General features: G+C 40.1%; 1 protein-coding gene across 2 annotated transcripts in view; it reads right to left on the bottom strand.

The window, feature by feature from the left end:
• The window catches only part of slit3 (slit homolog 3 (Drosophila)), a 168,110-nt gene that overhangs the window by 29,199 nt on the left and 123,052 nt on the right, over positions 1-15,859 (bottom strand). For both annotated transcript variants that reach the window (XM_049750086.2, XM_049750076.2), the window contains exons 16-22: positions 14,171-14,245; positions 11,136-11,279; positions 9,703-9,846; positions 7,198-7,361; positions 2,961-3,093; positions 1,367-1,435; positions 1,190-1,261 (exon numbers count right to left, since the gene is read on the bottom strand). In XM_049750086.2, the coding sequence (XP_049606043.1) occupies positions 1,190-1,261; positions 1,367-1,435; positions 2,961-3,093; positions 7,198-7,361; positions 9,703-9,846; positions 11,136-11,279; positions 14,171-14,245 (801 nt within the window). The remainder of the gene's footprint in view (positions 1-1,189; positions 1,262-1,366; positions 1,436-2,960; positions 3,094-7,197; positions 7,362-9,702; positions 9,847-11,135; positions 11,280-14,170; positions 14,246-15,859) is intronic.

The following is a 15,859-nucleotide window of genomic DNA, read 5'->3' as shown; positions in this document are numbered from 1 at the left end:
TGCACTGGATGACTCCCTGGCGTGAAAAAGCGTGACTGCACAAAATAGGGAACATTTCAGTGCTTGGAAACACTTAAAAGCGCATAGTCATCATATACTGGATGTGCATAATCCTGAATGTGAGTTAAGAAATTGAAAATAATTACAGCAATTAATGGGGATGTCGTGACTGGTGTCAATAAATTAAATTGAAGTGATGCACATTTCACTGAGATCTTTGTGTGTTGGAAGGAGCTAAGTTTAGCCTGGGTTGTTAGTGGAGATTATGGAGTGTTTACAGTAATTTTTGCTCTACTGAGCAGCTATTAAAAATAGCATAGTTTTTAAATTAATTATCCTCTTCAACCAATTAAAAACAGGAGCGCACTACAGCGTTTCAACCACTAGGGAACGTTGTTACGCATTTCTATCTTTTAACACCGGAAAGGCGGATGCATAATTTTTGCCAATGAAATCCATCAGAATTAACACGTGATGGCACTGTTGGCTTGTAGAAATTTCTGGGAATTCTTTTCCGAGCATGGTAGGTATTTTAAAATAAGTGACAACACCCTTGAAGCAGGGGAACCCGAAGATCGGATTTTGCAGCTAAAAAATAGTTTTTTGGACAACGGGGAAGAAGATGATTTTGAAGGCTTCAAGTCAGAACTGAGGGCTAATTTCAATCGAGGGTGTTTCAGGGGATAAAGGTAGAATTAAAAAAAATATGTGAAACCCGTAAGTGTAAACTCTCAAATGTTTGTGGAATCATGTATCTGCTACAGAGGCTGAGATATTAATTATTTAGTAGGCATTGACAATACCGTTGAACTTCCAGGAAAACTTCAGGTTTTTGAGAGTGCTTCTAAAATCGCCCTTAGAATGTTTTGCCAGGCGCTTTAGGCCATAATGTGTTAAGCCATTATTTGAAAGGTTATATTGTTAGATAGTTTAAAAATCCAAATAAATGTTTTTTGGGAACGAACACGAGAGGAACAAATATGTGGTGTCGCTTCCCAATACACAGATTTCCATTGTGGAGCAAACCGTGACAACAAAATGCTCTGCCCAAATATGTACAAACATGGGTAGACCCAACATTATGGAACCAACAATGTCAGCTTTTAACTGTAAACGGAGCTTAAACCACAGAAACATATGCAGGCAATCTGATCGCCTCACTGACTGTACTGCCATGGTAATAACTTACAGCGTGGCCAGTTGAGTCATGTTGCTGAAGGTGTACGCCGACACTGTGCTGATGCTGTTGTTGCTCAGGTCTCTGTAGAAGCAACACACATTCCTTAATACACACATATGGAGGACACACACTTTGTCGACCACACGAGGATTTAGCCGACGGGAGCGAGCAATGACGGGTACGTACACCAGTAATAGATGCTTCAGGGCCGCCAGCTCCTTGGGCACAGAAGTCAGCATATTACCCTCCAGATAACTGCAAGGGATATGTTATATACATTTGTATTAAAAAAAGAAATAATCCTACAGTATGCAGAAGCCATGCCTGATACTATCTTAGTATTGTTAGTGCTGCTATTTTGGTGAAGATGGACAGTGCTGGCGTCGCTATGTCAGTCATCTGGAGGCAGTATAGTTATACAGTCAGGCAGATCATCTTCCCCCACGTCTCTAATTTCCTCAAGATTGTGCAATATTTTTGTAAAGGATAAAAAATATGTGCATGGAAATACGAGTTACGAGTTCTCCATTAGTATTCAAATCGCCATTGCTTCTGTTACTATGCCAACCGTTAGCATGTCAATGGTGCTTCAATTATGTTAGAATTAAGTTTGTCTGAAATACACACAGTATAATTATGAACTGTAAATGGCATTTAAAAAACTTTTTTTTTTTTACGTTTTAGAAGTAATTGCCAAACTGCTACTCATTTTATCAGCGGGTAGGATATATTTGAAAAGGAAAGATGAAGTCAAAAAGACAATTCAGGTTTTGGATGTTTGGCTTGTGCAGCAATGATATAAAAACTACATTTAAGCACATCTCAGCCGAGTTTTTTACATCGACACGCATATAATCTCACAACATGTCACACACACCGAGCAGAAGCTTTATGACACACTGGTCCCGCTCTCTTTCTCTCGGGTCAGAAATAGGTCGAGTGGACACTATGATGGAGTGTCTTCTTGCGTCTGATCAATACCTAATCACTGTTATTGACCCCGAGCAGCAGGAGTCATTCCAGAGCTAGGGGAGTGGTGACAATGTGCGCGGGCATGTCGTGGTTCACCGTTAGTATGAGGGATTTTTCTCACCGTTAAAACAAAATTTTTTCATACCATTTCCTCGAGCTGCCAACATTATTGCTCTTTTACACCACTATTGCAGCTCTTAGTTAAAAGTGGAAAATAATGAAATGGAATGAAGTAAGCTAGGATGGAAAATGTGAGCAGAATTTGCAGTGATTTGACAAATCCTTTATAAAACAGTCATTGGCATTGCGAACCAGTGAATGTTTAGAAAGTAATTCCAAAACATGGACGACAGGTTTGGACATCCAGCTTTCTGTAACGCCCGTTCCCCTTCCTTGCGGACAGAAAGTGCAATCCACGCAATTGACATCAACACGAAACCATTTCAAAACATTTTGGCCCTCGCACGTTGATTATGCGTTGTCTGTGTCTGCTAACCATTATTTTCACATACAAAAGCACTCTCAATTACATTTTAAGTGAAAATAATTGCCTTGTTAATGATAAACAGATCATTTATTTTATCAGCCACAAATATGGTTTGGCGCCCCTTTAATCAGTGGAGGCCAGTTCTTCTTGTGAAGAATTTGGTTCACCCGTCGCAAATTTTTTTCTGAGATTTTATAATGACTCACAAAGGTGTTTAATTTACATCGCCTTGCATTGTGTATATGGTTGGTTCCTAAACATTATATTGACTACAATCGGTATTAGTGTGTGTTTTGCCAGGAGGGAGTGCACCGGACTCACAGTTCCGTGGCGTCCTTGGGAATGCCCTTGGGCAGCGAGCGCAGCCCTCTGTTGCTGCATCGCACCACGCTGTCTGAGCATGTGCAGACATCGGGACAGCCAGATGCAGGAAGACAGCCGTTATCCTCGACACCTGAAAGCCGGAGCGGGGGAGGGGTTGATCGCATAGCAAAAGAGTCATAGTGGAATCAAAACCAAACCCAGATAAAAAACATCCCAGTTGCATTTACGTGTAAGTGATTTTATTTTAAGCCAACGTGTGCTTTTCTTCCCCCCAATAACAGTGCCCATGCAATTTTGGAGTTTGGTGCATTGCTCAACAGGACTCCCCCCAAACCCTAACCCCCCCCTCAAACAACCAGTATCAATCTGAGCCACTGCTGCTCCATTCTGGTCTGAAACCGACTTTATGTGGTCGAGGCTAATCGTGCAGACTTAGCATGTAGATAAATGTGCAACATTAGTGCTTTCTTGGGGCTACTTCAGCTGGTTTTATCTTGTGGCCATGTTTTAAAACCAGTTCTTTAAAAAAGGGATGAACTATAAATAAATAAATATCTTATCTTAGATAAGCTAAGGATGCTAAAAGAAAAAGAGTTGTTTTATTTCCCCCCATTATAATTGAACATGTGGCTGCCAAATTTATCTGAGCATTCCAACATGTGGAGTGTAAATTTATAAAAGCAACCCTGGTTAAAAAAAAAAAAATCCACCGGTGCAATAAACTTTTTACACTTGTACTCATGCACATAATGCATTTACCATAGAGAAGATTATGTATATGTATGTATATGTATCATGCGTCATTTTACATATACATATATATACGTATATATGTATATACATATATATCATATATAATCATATCCGATACAGCTCTCTGGTAAATGACTACATATTTATCAGAGAGGTCAGAAGACTCGGAGAAACTTGCTTTAGTACTTACTATATAAGGCCGTATATATACACATTTGACTATGCCAATTTAGTTACAGAGGAAGAGACGTTCAAGACATTTTTGTTTTATTTGTTACTATACGCCTGTTTTGTTTCATCTAAAAGCCTCCGGCTGCTCTATTCAGGGATACTCCAGAACGGGAACTCCATTAAACAACACAATGAGCGGATTTTGAGACATTTGAGCTGTGATTTCTTCGTGGTTGAATTACAGTGAAGGCAATTATTTGCAAGGACAGAGTTGTCCTGGTAGTTAATCTGAGTGTTTTTGAATTGTTTTTCCCTCTGGTTTTGTTATATGTTTGGTGCTTTTTTTTTTCTTCACGCTTCTGCAACAAGTTAATCCTACACGGTGGGATCAATAATCTTATTTTATCTCAGATAAACTGAATCTGATAAGATAGCCCAACACTTATGGGCTGTGTGACAAAGACACCCTCCCCTACACACATGCACAGACAAATAAAATCACTTCAGATGCATGCAAGCTAGCACAGCAAGCAAAGCAAGCTTACAAACACACGGTCGCAACCAAAAACACATGGCGGGCTGTACGGGAGTCCAACACTCAAGAGTTAGGAAGGATCGAAGCCCAGAGCATTGTTCTTGGCTGAGAAAGGCTTCCATTTGCTCGTATGACACACACACTCACATAATCACACTTTTGCTAACGTCGCGCTGCTGGTTGCATTATGACAACACTCGAACTGTGCTTTGAATAGAGTTAAAACCGTAATGAAGGATAATGAGGAGGCCACTGTGCCAATAATAACGCAACTTGAGGTTCTCTGTGTGTGTGTGTGCCTGGGTAAAGAGACACTTGAAATGAGTTTATATTTAGTGGTCATTCTTTTTGTGCATTGTGATGTTACTGCGAGCCATAAATTTTGCAGTATTTAGTGAAATTCAAGCAGGACAAATTTCACACTGTTTGGACAGAACCTGACTGTTGGGTTGGAAACGAAGTAATTAGGCCATTTACACAGATTAAGGAACCAGAAAAGTCAAAACAGTTATGTAATTTACTTTAGATTCAAGGAGCGCTTCACCCCATTAAAAGTTGGAGTTCCTCGTGAATAGCCATCTCGTGGGTAAATTTCCAGTGATGTGCAGTGATTTAACTTTCTTTCACATCTCTTTGTCTTGGTAGGCATCGGCTGGTATCAGTCTGACAATATTACGTTTTCACAGTATCAATACAATTACAGCTCCAAAAATGAATATTTTATTTGTGTATTATTTTAGCAAGAATAAAAATCAACTTAAATTCTCAGAATAAAATCAAAATAGTAGTAGTCCATGTACTTATTTGTAAGAAAACATTTAGCTTCTTCTCTGCTCTATACCGCTTTAGTAATGTTTACTAATTGTGACAAGAATATGAGCCTGCCTAGGCACAGGTTAGCACATCTGCCTCACAGTGCAGAGGTCGCAGGTTCGAGTCCGGCTCTGATGGAGTTTGCATGCTCTCCCCATGCCAGCGTGGGGTTTCCACGCTGGTTTCCTCCCACATTCTACATACATGCATGGTAGGCCAATTGAGCGTTCCAAATTGCCCGTAGATGTGAGTGTGGATTGTTATTCGGCTTTGTGTTCCCCGCGATTGGCTGGCAACCAGAGTTCAGGGTGTCCCTACCTACTGCTCCAGCGTGTCCGCCATCCTCGTGAGGATCGGTTCAGATAACTGATGGGTACTTTTAAGTTTGTAAACGGATGGACCATGCATAATCCGGAGTCAAGCCAGCAACCTTTTGGATGCTGGGCACCCACTCTTCACACTCAATAATACAAGCCACGAAAGTAACAGCACTCCTCAGGTCGGATTTGCACATCAAATCCACCCAATGATTAAAATAGTGTTTGAACGTGCAATAAACCACTCCAAGAGCCTTTACATGCCTTCATGTAATCAAATCTTACACCAACGTTTCACCAAAGCCAAACCAGCTAACGACTTTCCAAGCTGATCTTTAATAAAAGCTTGCAGCACAGGAAATTATCAGAGGAGTGAAAAGTAATTCCAAGTAAATAGGATGGCGAGGAAGGCAGCAGCGTAGCGTCAAACTTGGCCACCGAAACGAGCAGCCCCGGTGGCGATGGGACGACATTGTCGCGGTAACGGCAGCGTCAGAGCGGGAACCACAAAGTGATGTCATGATGTCATTAGAGGCTGCTGGCCAGCGGTTAGCGATCACGCTGGCCTCAATATACCCTGCAGAGGATGTGGGACGTGCGAATGGGCCGCCGTATTTCCAAAATAACAACGCGACTGAGAGAACTGCATGAGACGCAGGCCTTGAAAGACGGACGTGCGCATCTGGACGCTTGGTTAAACGATGACGTATTGAGCACTGAACCGCTGCCCAGTTTGTTCAAGTTGAGACTCCTTGGCACAACATGACAATGTGAACAATTACACCGTGATCATTTCAATTCTCTTTCCTCTCATGAGAATTTAATCTTTTTTTATGAATTATGACCTCAAAATGTTCCAGCGTAAAGAAAATAGTGACATCTGTGATATGGTATTTGTTTTGTTTGTGAATTAGTCATTTGACCGCCAGCACTCGTGGCAACAAACTTGACTTCTTGTGTGGCAGTTTTAACAATTTTTAAAAGAAAAAAAAGAAAGTGTTTAAAAAAGAAAGAAAGATTGTTAAAAATGTCATAGACAAATGATATATCAACATATTAATTCCATAATCAAAACATGTAGATACTGTACTGATTGTTTTTAGTATTTTACTGAGTCTGTTGCCGCTAATGATGTTTTAAATCATATTACTTCATCTACACTTTGTTCCATTAGGAACTCTGACTTTGAGCGACATTGCAATCTATTTTTCCAAGTGGTAGGTTGGAAAATGTCAAATCCTCGTGTACCATTCCACTACTTTATTTGTTTTAATTTATCCATAGCTACGACCGCTCAAACGTCCTTGCAAGATGTGGAAGAGCACAACCTCAGATGAACCGTGTAAGCTTACTTTTTAGACCGCTTGGAATGGATGTAATTCAAAATCAATAGTGATGATTGTTTTGTGGACACTCATTAATTGATAAGCCTAAGGAGGTCCCTGCCCCCTGTTTACAATCAGCAAACACCTCAATACAAGATTCAGCACCTAAGCTGAAAAAGCCGGCTAACATGGCAAAGATTCTGGTGGATCTGAATTTTTACAATTAGTATAAAGTTGTGGTAGAGGGTTGAGGATTACGTTCTGATGCCACCCCTACCCCTAACTCACATGTATGTCTCAGAACTAACGTGTGGCCTCACCATCACATGTGAAGTCGGGGTTGGCCACGTCTTGGATGGGGATCTCCTTGAGGAAGGCGGGTCTATGACAGCGAGGGTTTCCACTCACCACTCTGGTCTTCTTCAACCACTGACCCAGCCAGGCCAAGTGACAGTCGCACACGTAAGGGTTGGACAGGAGGTTACTGCAAAAACACATGGAACAAAATTAGCGCATGGGAGGTTATGCTCTCAAGCAGGCGAGAGAAAACGTTTCTCAGTTGCTATGAACAGCAGAATTTCAATGTTGACTTTACAACACTGCAAACTACTTAGGCACCAAGGCACATTTAGTCGTAAACACAAATACATTTAGATGGAAGTGTATGGTGGTGTTGGTGGGCAAGGAGGAGGGGGGCAAAGAGGGAATGAAAGAGGCCTGGAGAAAAAGGTTATCGTTCATTTTCTATTCATTTTGTGAACTAAATAATATACAGAGAGGCAGAGATAAGCAGACCAGGCGAACCAAACGGCAAAAGAAGCAAAAGAAAAGAAGGTTATCATATTCATCATATTCATTTTGATGAGTTCTCATAGCGTTTTGTTGCCTTTCCGACAGCTCATGTGATATTTACGGTAAGGCATATTAAACCTGAGGGAGGAGGGAGGGAGGGAGAAGAACGGTTTTGGCAGCTGGCATCTCCTGAGACAAAAGTTCATCTTGAAAAATGAATGATGGGTCAGCTCAACTTTTTCGGACTAGCTCAGTTTGTTCTGCCGCTTCGGGGAAATTTGTTGCCATGGCTACAGTAATACAGTAAACAAGCCACTGAGTTTCTTGCAACATTGTCGTGTTGAAAAATGTATTGGTATTGTTGCTGATAACTCTGCTAGACGCGAGACGTCTGTTGCTTCTAAACAACTACCTCTAATCTTCGCTCTTCAATGTTGCTGCCTAGTTTTAACGCACAAATTATATATTACTTTACAAGCAAAGGACGTTTGAAAACAAAAGGTGAATCAACATGTATAAGAAAAGTATTTACAAGCATACGCTCCTTTACGTCCGACTGTTTTTTTAATGTTATATTTTAAGGCAAACACACCAGAAGAAGCAGCACAATGCCCATTTGGTTGAAGCAAATCTAATTATTTCAATATTGGATGTTTTAATTAAGTAGACTATAAAATGCAATTACCTTTATTAAAAAAAAAAAAAAAAAAAAACACCTTTTCAAATTTTATGGGCCTGGACGGGATCAATCGCATTTTCATTTATTTTAAAAGCTGTTTTCAACAGACTTTTAAATTCTGGTTACGACAATTCAGCTCTACGCTTAATATTGCATTATGGGCCGCAATGCTAAAGTTGCTGCTAGATCTTAGAAGGGCCACTGATTTCTTCATTTCCTCAACTGAATTGACTACCATGTGTGGCGCCCCGACCTCAGCAAAATCACTTCCTTCCCCTTTTTGACGTGTTAATCTTTTAATTAAAATTACACACTCTACTGGGAAACAAGGCGTTAAAGGGGTGTGTGGGTTGGTGGCGAGGAAGCTTCAAAATAATAATAAAAAAGATACATAGAAGCAGATAAGGAAATGATAAGGAAATGAGCAAACAGGCATTCCACAAAAATTGCCCTCAATTCTTTCATGGCACACAATACGTGCCAATTAAACACGTTTGACGTAATGCTATGCTCAAAAAAGACGATCATTATTCTTCTGTTGCAGCCGTTCTCCAGAAAACTGTACAGCTCAAGTTTATGCAGCAATGGGTATTTGTCCAACCTCCCTGTCAAAACTTGAGTCCAAAATGGAATGAGGTAGAGCCTTGAATTGAAATTGACAGCTATATGAGCTTCTGTTGTTTTGAGGGCAAGACTTTTATAGTGTGGTGGTATGTGTTCACAGTAAGAAATAAAGATCAACTTGTGAGGTTTTACTGCACTGATGTTATTTACGACCTTCACGTGTACAGTAGGTGGTCAGAAAATGGAGGACAAGAGCTAATGGCATCTTATTCGCTCCCTCATAATCACAACGGGGAACATGGCTCGCCTTGAGATACAATTACATGAAAATAGCTCAGGAAATAAATGTCCATACATTTTAAGTTCTTGCTAAGATGACAGTGTCAATAATCTCAGTTTCTTGGACCTACAAAATAGACACCGTTGACAAAGCACTACAATCATGCACACTAAATGATTGACCGTCTGGGGGGAATAAAAACAATACAACTTTTTTCAAATTATATAACAGTTTGAAGGTGTCTTAATAAGAAAAGTTGACAGCTCATTGATTGCCAACATTATTTTTTATTTGCCACAAACCATCTAATGTAATATTTGATCACCTGTCTATGTCGGGGATGTGTAGTGACATGCAGAGCAGAGCAATTAAATGCTCTCACTCAATGGCAGACGTTACAAATCACGTGCATATCCACTTTTGTGACATTTTCATACAATGTTTGAAGATAAAATATCTACTTGTGACACTGCCTTAAGCGATGAGAGGATAAAAACAAACATGACTCACATTGTCGAGAGGGAGTGTAGGGTGGCAAAGGCTCCCGGGGCGATGCTGGAGATCCGGTTGTCATACAGCGACAGCAGACGCACTGAGCTCAGGCCCGTGAATGTCGTGTTGTCAATGCAGCTGATCTGGTTGCTCCGCAACATTCTGGAACATGGGCAATAAATCATAAAAATAAATCTTAACTGTCAATTTGACATGAAAAACAACGTATAATTCACTGCAAATACAACTTGGCTAAGGGGGCGGGGGGGTAATTTGTTGGGAAAATATTTGCACTGGAAGATTATTACTTCCACTCATGCATTATGAAGTATTTATAGAAACACACGGCTGTCAGGCTGTAGTTACAAAGACAATACTTGGATTAATATAGTATATGACAGGGGTTGCCTGTCAAACACTAAACTAATGCTCAACATTCACATGTTTATACTCCTATCTCAAAATCAAACATCAAATTTTAAACCAGTCTTTGTCAAAAGAGCTTTTATGTGTGTCTTGGCAACAAAACATCTACTTTGAGTGGATTAAATAGCATTATACGATCTGACTGGTCCCTTAAGGACAACCACATGGAGTCTGTCCTGTGATATCAGCTGCGGTTGTCTAGGAAGTCACGTGGGTTGGGGCTAATCAAGTTAGTTAGCAAACTGCGGGGAGGTTAACCGAGTTAGCTTGGCTAATACTGTAACACGGAGACGCTTAACATGAGACAGAGACGGTTTTGATGCCATTAAAAAGTCATTAGCCCGCATATATATATGATAGCATTAGCTTGTCATTACTGTGGATGTACAGGCGACATTAGCTTGGCTCGTGATTCTGTGCACTATCATGTAACCCCCTAATTGGATGCTAGCCAGTGGGTGGTTAAATGAGGCTGTCATTAGCTTTGATTTCAGGGTGGGTGAATAAACAGCCCCACAGTATCAGTTACTAACACAAATCAAAACGGCATTTAGGCTATAAAAGCCAACAATTAATGCACATTTTAATAGCATCCTGTGCTGGAGCTTGGATTCCAGAACATTTTCTTTCTCAGTGCTGCATAAAAACGTCCAATCCTCCTTCAAATGGTTCATGTTTATCATGTTTACGAGCATTCTTCCACCATATTGGTGCACACACATCAACCAAGTTATAACTAATGTGTTCCATTGTTGTTTCCAAATCCAGAATTGTTCGTTTTTTATGTGGGTTAGGAACGGAGCCGTGCCGCGAATAGCGAAAACCTGTGAATAATTAGCACAGGATTTACTATGAATACTGTTGTAATGATAGTAATTGTTTGATTATATATCCAATAGATGCTACAAAATGGTGCCAAAGCACTACTTTTGTCTCAATGAAGATCCTCAACCTACTTTGACATAATTTCTCAACCTGAGGATATAAATAAAAATATGCTGATATGCTAGGGGGGGTTCACTTACAGAGTTTTCAGTCCAGTGAGGCCTCTGAACATTCGTCCCTGCAGACCCGTGAGCTTGTTGCCAGTCAGGAGAAGTTCCAGAACCCCAGACGCTCCATCGAAAGATCCTTCGCGGATTTCCCGCAGCTTGTTATTGCTCAGGTTACTGCAACAAAGAAGTCATCATGAACAAATTTATCTTAAAAATGACACATCAATGACTAGACTGCTGACAATGTGAGCTTAAAAACAGAAAAGAATAATCACGTAACACCAAAATCATCTGACAATAAAAAAAAAAAGACACCATAGCTTAATACCATACGGTCAAGAAAAATGTATGAATGAACAAAAAAATTTAATCAAGAATTATAATGAATGAACAAAAAAATAATCAAGAATTATATACAGATTGTATTTTTACTCATGGGTGGAGCACTTCTTTAAGATGAGGAATTCCATTAAGGACAGAGTCAATTCTTATTACACTTCTCGTATTGGACTCATCAGATTGCGCAGATGTACCTCCTGTTGCATCTCGACAACCTGAGGATTTCCTGTTGCGTTCTCACTATCATCTGACAGGTAACGACAATCTATCTCCCCGCAAAAATTAAAAATGAAAAGCCGCAGAGACAATAAGTCCAGATGATGTCTATCACAACCCGTGCGGATCTGCGGGGAAACCCGCGGGAGCTGCTTCTTATCGGCGCCGTGGGAGTGGAAGAGGATGAAGAACAGGCGGAAGGAATTGAGAGGAGCAAAATGGAAATGAGAGCGGAGCCAATCTGTATTGTTGGCGACACTGCTAGAGGGTTAGCAATTTCCTCTCCAATAAATCAACTTATTTTTTTTTTCCCTTTCAACCCAACCCACCTCCATCACAACACACACACACACACACACGCACGCACGTTGTAGATAAAGCGCAGTTGTAAATCTGAATCGAAGGCCAAGCCTCTATTTCCGCCTGATATTGGCTTCCTCCTCTCCATCTCTTCCTGGCTTGTTTTCCGCCTCTCGTCAAATTTCCTCTTCCCGAACTTTTTTGCTCTCGCCTATTCTGTCCCCATTTTCCTCCTCGTGTTCTCTCCCAAGCACATATTTTGCCGTCCAACTATATTCTAATGCTAACCCACCAGGCAGGGCAATACGTACATACAGTGTAAAATGCATGTCTTTGCGGTTGGCGGACATAATGAGCAGTTAGTCTCTCCCCTGTATGTGGCCAAATCCTATATGTCGCTTGGGAGAGCAGAGCTAATGTGATGGAAAGCAAATATTTGCTCTTATTCTCTCAGAAAAAAGCACATTTGTGTCTGCCATTCCTCCTTGTTACAATTTGCATAGTGTAATGAAGTCTCGCCATAAGATTCATCATAAAGTCCCTCACCAAGTATACACACTGAGGACCACTGCGCCATTGAAATGGATCTAATCTATATTTGATTGGTAATGATTTTGTCTGATTTGAAGAACTCTAAACAAGCTTAACAAAATGTAAACGATATACAGTTGTGAAATAATTTTCATACGCCACAACCACAAAAATGAATATATGTACAGTGATACCTTGACATACAGGTTTAATTTGTTTCGGAACCTCACTGGTACACTGAAACATTCATTTGTAATGTGTTTTCCAATAAAGAAAATAGCTCTCCTTAATAATGTACTTTGGAAAAACAAACTGCAATAATTAAATTGAATATATGAATGAAATAATTGACCACTTGGGGTAGAATATAACAGTTGCTCAGGCAAAGGAGAAGAGTTTCACAACTGGTATTACTGCTAAGCTGCAGTAATATTAGTCATTTAATGCAGAGGATAAATACCTGTCTGCCTGTGAATACTTTTATATTGTCTGTCTACATGTGTTGCTGTAGTGTGCATGGTCAAACACGACTTAAAGCCTTATAGCACTACTACGATAGATTTGTTTGCCGGTCTATGGTGTTTCCCATCCCATATGTCTCCTCAGTATAGAGTAACACGGGCGGAACAATTGTTGAAACGGCCGACAGGGAACAGCCACCTAATTTACATAATAATGTGCCGTCCCCTGAACTAGACAGATAACATTGCTCCGTGCGTCTGCGGCTGCCTTAACAAACATATATAGAGCAAGTTGCGGGGACCTCGAGAATTATCACACTGCTGCCATTGCACGCATCAAGGCGTGAACCGACAAGAGAAGGAAAATAGTCGTCTATTGCTCAATAGGTAAGGCCTTCTCTACTGTCAGATAAAAGCAGAAATGCATACTTTTTGACAACCACAATTTATCATCCGGCGTCATCATTCAGTTAATAATGACCTGGACTTCTTATGTTAGGTTAAATAAAAAGAGTCTCTGATTTTTATGGTCGTTTATTGATTAAGGTAATGGATAGGTAAGGTAGAATAGTAATATTATAGTATTATAATAAGGTGATAATATTTGTAAAAATGATCTACCAAATTGTGTGAGAGGAGATGCCATATAGCTGGGAGCGCTATAGCAACAGTAGCTAGTTACTGTAGCAATGCAGGGGCTAGTATCTTGAGCAAATGTTTAATGGTAGCAAATTTGAGACCATTTTCTGGTGTAAAGTAGGTGGAATATAAACTAGGTAGAATATAATAGATGGATTATGTCAGATATAGTTCAAAAAAGCAATTTGTTTCAATAATTGTAGCAGAGATTTTACACGCCAAGCCATTTCTTTGGAAGGTGAATGTTTTTTTTTTTCTCTCTCTTTTTAAAAAATAAGTCATACTATTATTTGTCATCGGAATGGGAGATTTGACTTTCCAAAGCGGACCTCAAACCAACATGGACAAGACTTAATAAAACCGTCAAAAAATGTCAGGGATAAAACTGCAGACCTGCACAAAGTGTGAATGGCTCCAACTACAAAACACCAACAAAAGGCTTGGTGGGAAAGTAACAACTATCTGCACCGAAGTGGTCAACCAATCGTCCTTGGCCTGAAAGATTTCCTCTCGTGATGAGAGGATCTCACCTCATGACGAGAGGTGAAAAAAAGTTCCATTACACTGAAGCATACGTACATTTTCCTCATGTTCGGAAGCTTCTTGAACATCCCCGTCGCCTCCAGTACAGCAATCTCGTTGTCGTTCAGCCGCCTGCGCAAAAAGACCATTTGAGTTGGTCAGATGTCACAAAGTCCATCTTTCAAAGTCAACAGTCTTAAAAAAGAGGTTAAAAGGCCTTTAGTGACTCTTCAAATATTAAGCCGAAGCGAGGTTGCTAATTTAGAGCCGATGGCGAAAAAAGACCAGAGGAGACAACAATGAATCATTTCTATGGGGTCATGAATACTGACAATGCGCCAAAGAGACATCTGTTGTATTGAAGCTATTCTTAGTAAAAGGCTATTAAAACAATCAACTTTACGCATGCTTGTCTGTTCAGTCTGCTACTTTGACACAACCGAGGTCATAATTTGCTGCATATAGGCATGAAAGGCAACTTAATCACACTATAAACTGTGCGAGTGTATTTAGAGAAAATATTCTCACCAATAAATTCTTTAATGTTACAGCAGGTGCAAAGAAAAAAACGACAATTATATTTTAAGAAGGCAGGTTATAGGGGCCATTGGTTTTTGTGGATGAATGTTTTAAGAGTGAAGTCATTTTACGGAAAAGCATGTGTGTGAATGATGGATGTGTGTGAAATTTCCAAGATGCATTGATTTAGAGGAGACGATATTTTATGGATGATTCCAGTGGCATGAGCTTCATTTTCCTGTGATAAATGATACAGGCATGAATCGTTAACATTTTCTGGCCAATACGAAGATAACGGTGAAATGTTTAGTCATCTTTTTGTCAAATTTGAGTTTCAAAACTTTGTAACATCTTTGGGAAAGCTTGCCACATAGAAAACAAACAACGTTACATGATGATATTTTTAAATTACCGCCAAGTAAAATTCAGGGAAAATCCTGTTTTGTTTATATACATATAAACCGCACTGGACATAACATGTTTAAGCAATGCTTCCCCCCACCAAAGTCTGTTTTCTCCATCAAGTCCACCATTCGGCATTCATTTGACTTCATCTTCTATTTATGCAGATTGTGTTATTTATTCATATATGTATGACTTTCACATTGTTTCCTGCATTTGGCAAATTCCTCTTTTCAAATGTATGAGAGAAAATTTCCTCTGCTTGAGATTATTCATCACGATATTTGTGAAGAGGTACTTGCATCCAAATGATGGAGACAACACTGGTTAAGGTTCTTTGTATTCGCAATTGTATTCTCGGACCAGCAGGGGTGTTCTCCTCCAAACTTTTTTGGGCTTTTGTTTGATATTGCGCATCTTTTTGTTTCTCAACATCACTGCGCTTTGTGGCAACCCGTTGTTCCCTTTATGCGCAGCTCTAAGGACTCGACTTCATCACATATTGCATCGATGTGCTTACATTTCATGTCATTCTTTATGTTGAACGGCTCTGCTGAATACTGAGCGGGGCGCCGTCTTATTATAATAATCCCCTATCAGCCCCCAGTAGAAGCTGAACACAGAGCCACAATACTTTAAGCCTGCTCACAATGTAATCAGGATCTCCCTGTTGCATATTGCTCTCTATGCGCCATCCCATTTATCACTGCTAAAAAAGAATATAAGGGACTGTTCAGTATGCTAGTGTGAGACTTGCCGGATGTCACGATGGCTCCTTTGGGTTCTTGTAGCGAGATGGAACACATCAATGAGAACCTTTTTTTT

Source organism: Syngnathus scovelli, chromosome 1 (genome assembly GCF_024217435.2).
Source record: "Syngnathus scovelli strain Florida chromosome 1, RoL_Ssco_1.2, whole genome shotgun sequence".
In the NCBI taxonomy this organism is placed as follows: Eukaryota; Metazoa; Chordata; class Actinopteri; order Syngnathiformes; family Syngnathidae; genus Syngnathus; species Syngnathus scovelli.
Note: the sequence above shows the minus strand (reverse complement) of the source record. Positions and strands in the feature narration are given on the sequence as shown.